The 12,965-nt window shown below is 44.9% G+C and overlaps 1 protein-coding gene across 9 annotated transcripts in view; it reads left to right on the top strand.

Moving 5' to 3' along the window:
• Window positions 1–12,965, top strand: part of phf14 (PHD finger protein 14) — a 444,962-nt gene that overhangs the window by 251,603 nt on the left and 180,394 nt on the right. The window contains exon 15 of one of the 9 annotated variants that reach the window (XM_070881028.1): window positions 7,806–7,843. The exons of 7 other annotated variants lie outside the window; for them this stretch is intronic. In XM_070881028.1, the coding sequence (XP_070737129.1) occupies window positions 7,806–7,811 (6 nt within the window). In that variant the 3' untranslated portion in view covers window positions 7,812–7,843. Of the gene's footprint in view, window positions 1–4,379; window positions 4,548–7,805; window positions 7,844–12,965 lie in introns of those variants that run through there. One more of the 9 variants, XM_070881026.1, reaches the window with a different exon arrangement.

Here is a 12,965-nt window from a genome sequence, read left to right as displayed (position 1 = left end):
ACCTTCAGATTGTGAAACTGCTCAACATTGGAAATAACCGAATAATGTTGCATTTAAAATGCAGCTGCTGTTCTGAGGCACAATTGCGCAATATTCCACCTAGCCAGAACTACAGTTCTCCTGCCCACGAGAGAGCGCTACATGTGTGGTTAGCAGGACCATCCACATAATTTAAAAGTTTAAACAAACATCAGGTATGTCTAAAGAGTGTCCAGGAGGTCCAAGGAACCTTGGATGCATTCTTTAAAAGCTTGCTTTACACTGCACTGGAGTTACACTCCATGCATTGTCAAACCCAGAGAGTGTAACAACCTGCTCTTACAGGGGTCTAGTATCACTTGATTCCAGAATCGGGTTAGCCCCTGACTCTGGGTTTATACTGCAACTTTAGGGCTTCACAGTAATGCTAAAGTTGCAGTATTAACAAATTCTAAGAAATAGAAGTCTTCAATACTGTTATCACTGGCTTCACAGGTACTGTCTGATGCAGGGGCCACAAGTTCATCACCAGTCAGGATCTGTACCAAATCCACAACAGGAGTAGTTGGCTTTGACTAACAAATCTTCCTATTGGTATACCTCTGGCAAATACAAAAGTTATTGACCAAAGAATCTCCTCCTAGACTCTCTGAAGATTATTTTAGTACCATCTCTTCTGTTACTGTAACATTTTCGCAGCATGCTGGCTTGCTATACACAGAAAACCACTACTGTGGCCCCTTCCAGTTTTAGTATTAATTCAAAAGACAAGCTTTTTATTGATTTTTGTCTGACACCGCTGATCCTACAGTACCAATTAACACCTAAAGCCATAATTTTTTTTCAGAATGGCTGGATGAATACTCCATTCTGTCCAATGGGCAGGATGTCTGTGGTGGGGAGCAGACTGTATAAGCTTTTAGGAAGGATCATCAGTAAGAGGAAACTGTTCCTCAGCATTCCTGTACCTAAGGATCCCCTCACATCTCTCTTGATTACTAGAATTCCCTCAGTTTTTTTTCCTCCAAATTGGCCTGGGTTTTTCCATCTGTTTTTCTGCCTCTCCCAAGAGATCACTTGGTTTCGAGTCGGGTGCAGTGTATAAGATATAGGATCAGGAGTAGGCCATTTGGCCCCTCGAACCTGCTCTGCCATTAAATAAGATCATGGCTGATCTGATCTTGAGCTCAGCTCCACTTCCCTGCCCGCTCCCCATAACTCTTTACTCCTTTATCACTCACAAATCTGTCCATCTTCACCTTAAATATGTTCAGTGTCCTAGCCTCCACAGCTCTCTGGGGCAGAGAATTCCACAGATTTACAACCCTCTGAGAGAAGAAATTCCGCCTCATCTCAGTTTTAAATGGATGGCCCCTTATTCTAAAACTATGCTCCGAGTTCTAGATTCCCCCGCAAGGGGAAACATCCTCTCTGCATCTACCTTGTCAAGCCCCCTCAGTATCTTATATGTTTCAATAAGATCACCTCTTATTCTTCTAAACTCCAATGAGTATAGGGCCAACCTGCTCAACCTTTCCTCATAAATCAACCCCTTCATCTCAGGAATCAACCTAGTGAATCTTCTCTGAACAGCATCCAGTGTAAGTATATCCTTCCTTAAAGAAGGAGCCCAAAACTGTACGCAATATTCTAGGTGTGGCCTCACCAATACCCTGTACAGTTGTAGCAGGACTTCTCTGCTTTTATACTCCATCTCCCTTGCAATAAAGGCCAACATTCCATTTGCCTTCCTGATTACTTGCTGTACCTGCATACTAACTTTTTGTGTTTCATTAACAAGGACCCCTCCCCCCCCAGTTCCCTCTGAACTGCAGCATTTTGTAAGTTTTCTCCATTTAAATAATAATTTGCTTTTTTATTTTTCCTGCCAAAGTGGATAACCTCATACTTTCCCACATTATACGCCATCTGCCAAATGTTAGCCCATTCATTTAGCCTATCAATATCATAGAAACATAGAAAATAGGTGCAGGAGTAGGCCATTCGGCCCTTCGAGCCTGCACCAACATTCAATAAGATCATGGCTGATCATTTTTCTCAGTATCCCTTTCCTGTTTTCTCTCCATACCCCTTGATCCCTTTAGCCGTAAGGGCCATATCTAACTCCCTCTTGAATATATCCAACGAACTGGCATCAACAAATCTCTGCGGTAGGGAATTCCACAGGTTAACAGCTCTCTGAGTGAAGAAGTTTCTCCTCATCTCAGTCCTAAATGGCTTACCCCTTATCCTTAGGCTATGTCCCCTGGCTCTGGACTTCCCCAACATCGGGAACATTCTTCCAGCCCACTCGCCTAACCTGTCCAAGTCACCCTGCAGCCTCTTAACGTCCTCCTCACAGCTCACACCGCCACCCAGCTTAGTGTCATCTGCAAACTTGGAGATATAACACTCAATTCCTTCATCTAAATCATTAATGTATATTGTAAATAGCTGGGGTCCCAGCACTGAGCCCTGCGGCACCCCACTAGTCACTGCCTGCCATTCTGAAGACCCATTTATCCCGACTCTCTGCTTCCTGTCTGCCAATCAGTTCTCTATCCACGTCAGCACATTACCCCCAATACCATGTGCTTTAATTTTGCACAACAATCTCTTGTGTGGGACCTTGTCAAAAGCCTTTTGAAAGTCCAAATTCACCATATCCACTGGTTCTCCCTTGTCCACTCTACCAGTTACATCCTCAAAGAATTCGAGAAGGTTTGTCAAGCATGATTTCCCTTTCATAAATCCATGCTGACTTGGACCGATTCTGTCACTGCTTTCCAAATGCGCTGCTATTTCATATTTAAGAATTGATTCCAACATTTTCCCCACTACTGATGTCAGGCTAACCGGTCTATAATTCCCAGTTTTCTCTCCCTTTTTTAAAAATTGGTGTTACATTAGCTACACTCCAGTCCATAGGAACTGATCCAGAGCAGATAGACTGTTGGAAAAAGATCACCAATGCATCCACTATTTCTAGGGTCACTTCCTTAAGTACTCTGAGATGCAGACTATCAGGCCCTGGGGATTTATCGGCCTTCAATCCCATCAATTTCCCTAACAAAATTTCCTGACCAATAAGGATTTCCTTCAGTTCCTCCTTCTCGCTTGACCCTCTGTCCCCTAGTATTTCCGGAAGGTGATTTGTGTCTTCCTTCGTGAAGACAGAACCAAAGTATTTGTTCAGTTGGTCTGCCATTTCTTTGTTCCCCATTATAAATTCACCTGATTCTGACTGCAAGGGACCTACGTTTGTCGTTACTAATCTTGTTCTCTTCACATATCCATAGAAGCTTTTGCAGTCAGTTTTTATGTTCCCAGCAAGCTTCCTCTCGTACTCTATTTCCCCCCCTCTTAATTAAACCCTTTGTCCTCCTCTGCTGAATTCTAAATTTCTCCCAGTTCTCAGGTTTGCTGCTTTTTCTGGACAATTTATATGCCTCTTGGATTTAACACTATCCCTTTATTTCCCTCGTTAGCCACGGTTGAGCCACCTTCCTTGTTTTATTTTTACTCCAAACAGGGATGTACAATTGTTGAAGTTCATCCATGTGATCTTTAAATGTTTGTCATTGCCCTATCCACCGTCAACCCTTTAAGTATCATTTTCCCTTTGAAGATTTTTTGTGTCCTCGTTTGCCAATCAGAAAATGACCCATTTCTCCCGATTTTCTGTTCTCTGTTCATTAGCCAATCCACTATCCATGCTAATATATTACCCCCAACCCCATGAGCTTTTATCTTGTGCAGTAACCTTTTATGTGGCATCTTATCGAATGCCTTCTGGAAATCCAAATCCACTGGTTCCCCCTTATCCTGCTTCTTACATACTCAAAGAACTCCAGCAAATTTGTCAAACATGATTTCCCTTTCATAAAATCATGCTGACTCTGCTTGTTTGAATTATGCTTTTCCAAATGTCCTGCTACTGCTTCCTTAATAATGGACTCCAGCATTTTACCAACGACAGATGTTAGGCTAACTAGTCTATAGTTTCTTGCTTTCTGTCTGCCTTCCTTTTTAAATGGGGGCGTTACATTTGCGGTTTTCCAATCAACTGGTCTATGTTGTGATACACAAGGTATCGCAATTGTGTGGGTCAGGCTTGATGGACCAGATAGTCGTTATCTGTCTGTCATTGTTCGTATGTTCGTATCTGTGACTTCATAACCTAGAGAACACGAGCACAGGTTCTGTGGCATCCACCACTCACAATGCCGGAGAATCTGGGACAATTTGCCACCTTCACTCAGTTCTTGCCACTTAGGAAGATCAGCTAATTCAGCAGAGTCCATCGAACCTTGAACCTCCAACCTGGAGGGTTCAGCTATTCCTTGCTATAAGTTGGGCCATTGGAGGACCATACTTACACAGGATTGTTATTGTTTCAGTTACAGGCAAAGTACATAAAATCCTTATTGGGGCAAGGTGTTTGTTCCTCCAAAAAGTTGAAAACCGGATAACAGAAAAATGAAAAACACACCTTTGGCATCCTGTTCAACCTTGAGCAGAGTCCTTCAGCTTCCTCCAGTGTGCACCTAAACCCCACAGCGCATGCGCTCCCGAAAAAAAAACGGGCAAGTAATTGTGCATGCGCAAAGAATTTAAAAAAAAACGCACCGCATGCGCCCGGGGCTAGCAGTGGCTGCAGTCGACGAGGAGAAATGGTAGAAGGCTGCCCTTGCTGTTCATAGAAGAAAACTTCATTTTTCCAGCTTCTTTGAAAAACCTGGCGGATGTCTCGGAAGATGGAGCCTGGTGGATTATCTTTGAAGATTTTGGATGATTTTGGGACCCAGAAACATCGATGGAAAAAGTTTAATTTTTTTAATTTTATGGCCTGAATGCAGTTTAACATCGTAGGAGCAGCATTATTGATAAGTTTTCATTTAACATTTTTATTCATATACTTACAGGTAATGTAGTATTTTCAATTGTGCTAAAAGTTCAAGTATTAGCGAGTGAGTCCGTTCGGCTGGGGATAGGAGCACATGCGCAACGTGTTCTTTTTTTTAACGCACACGCAGTGCATTTTAGGCACACAAGGCGCAAGTTTCAGACCCCCGCTAGAATGGCGCACATCGGAGAGACCCGTCTAATTTGTAGAACTGAAAAAGTGCCAAATACTTACCTCGCGATTCTCCGATATCTGTAGGGCTGTTTCCAGCTCGGCGCGGCGCAGCAGGAGCTGCTGGGAGCGGAACTATATAGCCCTGCTCCAAAAACAGTGCCGGCAGCTGCGCGCGTGCACAGTAGCTCCTGGCCCTCCCAGCGCGTCCTGTCTCCGGGCGATGACCCTATCCCTGGCCGAAGAGACGTTGCCCCTATCGCGGGCCGAGTGGCCTGACAGTACTTAACCTCTTCCGTGGCGGCCCGCCCGGCATCTCCTGGGGGCAAGCCCTGCCCGAACTCGTCGGCAGCGGGGCCCGCCCGAAGTACTGGGCGTCGGCGGCGGGCTGCACCCGAAGCGCTGGTCGGCTGCGCGGTCCGCCCAAAGTCCTGGTCGGCAGCGGGCCCCGTCCGAAGTCCTGGTCGGCGGCGGGGCCTGCCCAAAGTGCTGGTCTGTGGCGGGGCCCCGCCCGAAGTCCTGGTCGGCAGTGGGGCCCCACCCGAAGTCCTGGTCGGCAGCAGGCCCCGCCCGAAGTCCTGGTCGGCAGTGGGGCCCCGCCCGAAGTCCTGGTCTGTGGCGGGGCCCGCCCGAAGTCCTGGTCGGCAGTCCGCGGCGGGGCCCGCCCGAAGTGCTGCTATTGTTTTATTTGTTGGTTTATTGATTTATTGATTTATTTATCATTTATTATTGACAATGGCTCTTTATTTGTAAAAGTGAAATGTTTAATGCTTGTAAACTTCCCTTCTCCCCCCCACCCCCATCTCTCGTTCCCTACGCCTAATTTATAAAGTGTAGGCAAGGTTTTTCTGAGTGTACAAAAATCTACACTTGCTCCTTTTTAAGTTAGTTTGGAGTAAGTTTTCACTGCCTAAACTTGCAAAACAGCATAAGTGGCTGGTAACGCCCCCTTGGAAAAAACTGTTCTAAAACGAAACTATTCTAAATCACAAGAATTGGAGCAAACTGAATGTCGAGAATTGCAATTTCTAAGATACTCCATTCTAAACTAGTTGCTCCAAAAAAATAGGAGCAACTTGAGCCGAAACTTGAGCCCATACTGTTAGCATCGACCCCCCGAGATGGACTCTGGTAGTGTCGGTGCGACAGTCGGGTTTCCTTTACCGGAAACTTGCGATTTTTTTTCCCCGGCATTGATGGTGCTCAAAGAAATGTGCGTACAGGTGAGTGGACGCCATAATTTTTGATTGGGGAAAATTGGGGCCACAAGGAGTGATAAAATCTTTAAAAATAAATTGAATCTTATTCAAGTTTTGATTCAGTCTGCATCATTTTCCTCTACCAATGTTGCTTTTTTATTTGGATCACTAGGATCTGTATGAAAGTGAATTTACATCACGTGACATTGAACTTCCTATCCTCAGCTTGGGTGAAGGGAGGTCAAGTTCAGGGATTAACCATATATGAACTACAAACATGAAACCATTTCTTCCCACTCTTATGACATAGTACATAGCATTGCCAATTCTCTTTACGACCATTGCAGAATAGTTATATCTCAAAGAAATTCAGTAGGTGCTTTCCACAGAATGCTGGCGTGACTAACATATTACAAACAAGTAAACAACTGCCTCTTTCTTCAAGAGTTTCAAAAATGTATACTTTTCCATTTGAAGTGCCCACAATGAAGTAATATAACACTTCAGCAGCTTGTATATTACTGGTAATGGCCTGTATCTACAAAGGTTTATTCTATTGCAATAATCTAGGTGTTTTATCTATGTACCTGACACAGCGAGCTGGGTATATTGCCACTCTCATTTGTAAGGCACACTGCAAGTATAAGTTAATAACAAAAAGAATTAATGGGAAGTGAATTGTCTGCCACAAACCATTGTTGAAGCAGATTCCATAAATTCTCCTAAAAGAAAATTTAATATATGCTTGAAAAGGAATATTAAAAAGGTATAGGAAACAAGAAGGAGGGTGGATTCAAACTGCGAGGCTTATGTGGAGAATACCGCTAATACAGACTTGATGGGCCAAATGGCTAGTTTCTCCTGTAAGAGTCTATGGGGTGGAAATTGGGTCGTGCCTCAGTTGGAGCGGTGTCCCAGGTGGAGCCGTAAATTTTACGCTGGCAAATGTTTTGCGTCTGCCGCTGCAAAATTCATAAGCTGGACCCGGAGTTTGGAGCGGGCGCTAAGGGAGGTGTTGCACGCCTCTTTTAGGGTGCTCAGCCGGTTGAGCAAGGGAAAATCCCGAGCTAAAGAGTCGGCCTCGGAGCGCCATAACAGAGGCCGGGAGGGGGAACTGAAAAAAACCCACCAGAAACATTCCCAATAAAAGCTAACACCAGAACATAAACTGCGGAAAAAAAAAATTAACAAAACAATCATATTTACCTCAGGTCGGCATTACTTTCCTGATTGTGGCTGCTTTCACAGGCGTTCCCATCAGGGAGCGCTAAGGGTTGGACCCAATCCAAAAATCGAGCCGGTTTCGCAACCAGGGACATTGCACACCGGCTCGCCTCTCCCGGGCTGTACTGTTCCACTCTCCCGTCAATACTGGCACTGAATGTCCACGCGGGGCGCTGGAAACTGGCTGCCTGGGTGCAACTGCTTTCCGTTGACATTGCTGCCCCTCCGGGGCGCTAAGAGGGACAGCCTTCAACGAGTTCAGCTCGGGTAGCGCCGGCGCCAGAAGGTGCACATGGTGGGACAAAACTTTGTTTTTTTATTTTCAGCGCTGAGGGGCCAAATAAAAACGGGCGTCCAGGTAAGTGAGCGCCATTATTTTTTATTGGGGAAACTTGGACCCGTAGTATGTTCATTATTTTGTAATTTTACGCGAAGACAAGTTGCAAGTCTGATCGCAATTGTTCCACATATTTATTTGCTTTGAAGTAAAGCAGCTTAATGATTCCTAGCTGGCCTTGTCTTACAAAGTGTTTTCTCAGACTGCTTTTGAAAAGATTGGAGATGTACATGAGAACATGTGTGAAAGACATGAATAGTCAGTCCAGATCACAAGGGAGTTTTATTGTTTGCGTTATCATATAGTTAGATATTGGGTAGCACGGGCATACTCCTAAACATAACACACTCAGATCACTTTCAAAAAAAGTTACAGGTGTAATTAGCAGCACTAATTATCTAAGAATATCTAAGACAAGACCCTAAAACTTGTAACACCCTCCAATTGGATGGGATTCGAGATTTTGGAAAAGGAGAGTTTATGAAACTAGATACCTTGCATTATAGATACTGGGAAATACTGTTATGAACAATATAATAGTCAATCAATAAGTGTGCCTGATTAAGATATATGTTTACCAGTTTCACCCCCAGATCAAAAAATGATCAATTTGAACAATTCTTTAACAATGTGTGATTCTCTTTCAAATGCTGCATGCAACAAAGAGAAAGTGAAAAGTATAAAAAGTATAAAAATAGTAATAAATTGCTATTAAGGAGTGCAAATGAGGAATAGTCACCTTGGCTTGTTATGTAGATACATAGGGCCCAAGTTTCCACATGATTCGCGCCTGATTTTTAGGAGCAACTGGTGGAGAACGGACTATTTTAGAAATCGCAATTCTCCACATTTTTTTTTCTGCAGTTCTAGTCAGGTAGAACAGTTCTAGTTTAGAACAGAATTTTTTCTTCAAAAGGGGGCGTGTCCGGCCACTGACGCCTGATTTGAAAGTTTCCACAGTGAAAATGTACTCCAAACTAAAGTAGAATGGAGCCAGTGAAGATTTTTGTAGAACTGAAAAAACCTGTTCTACACATTAAAAAATCAGGCGCAGGTTACAAATTAGGCGCCCAGAACGAGGTGGGGGGAAGGGAACTCATTAAATTCGACAATCAATCCTTATTTATACTTCTACAAATATTATACAAATAAATCCAACCTGAATAAACATTTATAAGCCAAGAAAAGATTAAATAAACCATCTTCCTACCTGTGTGAAAGTGCTTCAGCCAGGGAGAATTCTGCAGCCGTTCGTGCCGCTGAGCGGGAGGGGGAGAGAGAGAGAGAGGGGGGGGGGGAGGGAGAGAGAGAGAGAGAGGAGGGGGGGGAGGGAGAGAGAGGAGGGGAGGGAGAGAGAGAGAGGGGGGAGGGAAAGAGAGAGAGGGGGGGAGGGAAAGAGAGAGAGGGGGGGAGGGAGAGAGAGAGAGAGGGGGGGAGGGAGAGAGAGAGGGGGGGAGGGAGAGAGAGAGGGGGGGAGGGAGAGAGAGAGGGGGGGAGGGAGAGAGAGAGGGGGGAGGGAGAGAGAGGGGGGGAGGGAGGGAGGGAGAGAGAGGGGGGGAGGGAGGGAGGGAGAGAGAGGGGGGGAGGGAGGGAGGGAGAGAGAGAGGGGGGAGGGAGGGAGGGGGGGAGGGACGGGGAGAGAGGGGGAGAGAGAGGGGAGGGACGGGGAGAGAGAGAGGGGAGGGAGGGGGAGAGAGAGAGGGGAGGGAGGGGGAGAGAGAGGGGAGGGATGGGAGGGAGGGGGAGAGAGAGGGGAGGGATGGGAGGGAGGGGGAGAGAGAGAGGGGAGGGATGGGGGGAGGGGGAGAGAGAGGGGAGGGAGAGAGAGAGGGGAGGGAGAGAGGAAGGGAGGGAGGGAGAGAGAGAGAGAGCGGGGGGGCGGGGGAAGAGAGAGCGGGGGGGGGAGAGAGGAGGCGGGTCGGATCGGGGAACAGGAGGTCGGGTCGGGTCAGTCGGGGGGGCGGGGAGCAGGTGTCGGGTCTCGAGGCGGGGGGGGGAGCGGGTGTCGGGGCGGGGTGGGGGGGGAGCGGGTCTCGGGTCGGGGCGTGGGGGGGTGAAGTGGGTCTCGGGTCGGGGCGGGGAGCGGGTCTCGGGTCGGGTCTGGTCGTCGGGGCGGGTGGGGGAGCGAGTGTCGGGTCTGGTCGGGGGGGAGCAGGAGCTGGCCGTGGGAGGAGCCTCATTCTCGCAGCCCCAGTGAGGCCATTCAGCCAGGGGTCGGGGCTGCGTGCTTCGGGCCCCTCCCACACAGTTCGGCGCCTGGAGCTACTGCACTTGCGTGCCGACTGTAGCGCGCATGTGCAGAGGTCCCGGCACTGTTTTCAGCGCCGGGACCTGGCTCTGCCCCCCGCACAGCTCGTGCTGGCTGCGCCGAGTGCCAGAGGACCTGTAAGTAGGTGGAGAATACCGAGGATTTTTTTAGGCGCCGTTTTAGGTGCGAAAAACGGGCGCCCAGCTCGGAGTTTTTATTATTGTGGAAACTTGGGCCCATAGTGTAGCACTCGGTTGCTATGGGAACGATAGCCATGTTATTTCTAAATTAAGCTCCAAATGGCCAGATGTGCATTTAGAAATGCTGGAAATGTGGTACAGAATAGCTTAATTCAGTTCTACATTTTTTATCTTGAATGTCAGATTTAATATGCTTTAATAAAGGCACATTTGTTAAGTAAAGTTGTCTATATCTCCAAGGTTATTTCCCTCATTGTTTTTTTACTCTTACTGTTATGGCAAGAAAAAGAGATATTTTTGGCACTGGTCTTCATTTTATTTTTTAAACTTATTGTGCTTTACCATCCATTGATTGACTGCTGCTTTTCCATTTCCTAATCTAATAGTGTGAATGCAAAAGATAAAAATGCTTGTACAATGTGTGGCTTGTACAATATTCAGACAGATTTATTTTATTGTGTGAAACTTTCAATATAGTCCATTCAGTACATTATATCAAGGTAACTTTTTTTTTGTACTAGTAACTAGTCCAAAACATTTTTGTGAAGTTTGGTAAAACCAATTTGCCTCCTGAGTATTGACAATGTTGTACAACTCTTGCCTGTTGATATGGGATAACCATATGAAAACAGAGTTGTGTTTCAGAAATGTGAGTGTTTTCTGAAGTTGGAGTGGGGGAGAGGAGTGTTTTACATTGCACCTGACCTGTTCTACAATGCACTGGAGAGTATTTGATGGTATCCTCCAGTTAGCAGGGAAGCTGCTCAGTCCATATTGCAAAACTCCACAATTGCCAGTGCCATTCCTTATTCAGCTAACATTGGATCACAAAATGTCTTTGTTGCAAAGAAAATAAGACTCTTATAAAGTGCTCTCAGCTAATGAGCTGCTGTCAGACTTGGCTCAGTGGTACAGTCCCCACTGCTTATAGCAGGTACATTTGTGTGTACTTGATTTGCCCGCTATGCACGATGGCTGGTATAGCTGTACTATGGGTGTAAAGGTCCACCATTCATTTTTTTTTTTACTGAGTGACCGATCTTTATGAAATTCTTCCTTATCACAGGAGAGATACCATGGATAAGAGTACTGTGAAGACAAAATAAATGTAGAGATTGTTGTGGATTTCTACTACTGTTGCAATTTAATCCAGTAGTTAAACTAAACCATGAAAGATTTTCTGAGGCTATTTCTCTATTTTAAATTTTAAATTATTCCACAAGAAAATCTTTATGCGCACAGTTTTTGTATGTCCCAAAATAAAAACTTTTGCCTTAACTTGTTGAAGACGTATCCAATCCCTCCACCCCCGCGCTGCCCCCGCTCCCTGGCACAAGAATGCTTTCCGTTGTTTTTCTTGGATCTGTTTTGCTTTTATAAGGTGATGCACACACATAGTGTGGATTTTATTTGCAGTCAAACTCTTAGAAACCCATCTGCATTTGTCAAGTAAAGATTCAAGTAAAGCCAATTTTCTCCTCCATTTTTTTCCCTATCCACTTGTTCTTGAAAGCATTGATTTCCTTGCTAGAATGTGATTCCATATCGTCCAATATGTCTGGCCATTAGTACTATGCAAACTTTAACTATGAGTGCCAACATACTATTCAACTGGGAAGACATCAATGCTGTTACCAATCTTATTCTCACTAGACATCCACACGTGTACTCCTTGCAACGGTTTCTGGATAGTAATCAAGAGCAGAGAGCCTGACTGGTTTTTCCTTCCTTAACACAGGACCCTGTGGCCAATTATAGCGCTGTTGCCACTTTCCTGGTTGAGATCAGCTAACTCAACACAGACCTGAAATCGAATCTCAGGCATTACTGATCAGAGTAGGTGTCTTCACTTTCTGTCTGTAAGGGGAGCTCGTGTGTTTTTATTTTTGAAAATAAAATAACTGAAAATGCTGGTAATGTACCCATAGTCAGTACAGCTGCTTTGTCAGTATAATTTTTGGAAGGATCTTTTTGCATACAATGTGAATCTAGAGGTAGGCTGTTAAATTATGTTAACAGATAATGCTTTTTGAAAATATACATACCAGAGCCAACCATATCAGTTTTAATGACTATTGCTTTATTCTAAACTTGGAGACAAAACTAAACCACTTACAGAAAAAATACTGTGAAAGAATGAAGTCTCTATTATTTTAATCATGTAGGTTTTAGTAGCTTTTTCTGAAAAAAAAAACAAACATGCAGTAAAAAAACAGAATTAGGGATCCAAAATAGAATGAAATGGAGGTTTTCCTGGGCCAACACCCAAGCACACTGGATCACCTGAGCACAACGAATATTGTAAAAGCACATGGGTTGGAGTGCACACCTGTAAAGGAACATGCTTAATTTTCCTCTATTAAATGGAGGAAGATCGAGTGGATTTCTTTACAGTCATGTGCTCTGACCCACCAGACTTTCCAATATTCGCTGTGCCCAAGCAGTCCAATGTGCTTGGGCACAAACCCCAAAAAATGTCCCCTTGTGAATGTGCAATTCCTAACTTTGAGTATACTGCATTCTTTCTATTTAGGAAAAAGGTCAATACAATGTTACATGATGGCAAAAGGAGTGCCAAATAATATCCAATTTGCAAATTGGCACATTAAATCAGTTGTAGACTGAGGGTTGCTGAGTTTAGCAGTCATCTTGTAGAGAAGCACAGCAAAAATATATATATTTTTTCTCCTAACCCAGATAA

The sequence above is a fragment of the Pristiophorus japonicus genome, chromosome 5 (genome assembly GCF_044704955.1).
Source record: "Pristiophorus japonicus isolate sPriJap1 chromosome 5, sPriJap1.hap1, whole genome shotgun sequence".
Lineage (NCBI taxonomy): Eukaryota > Metazoa > Chordata > Chondrichthyes > Pristiophoridae > Pristiophorus > Pristiophorus japonicus.
This window is presented reverse-complemented; position numbering and strand designations above follow the sequence as displayed.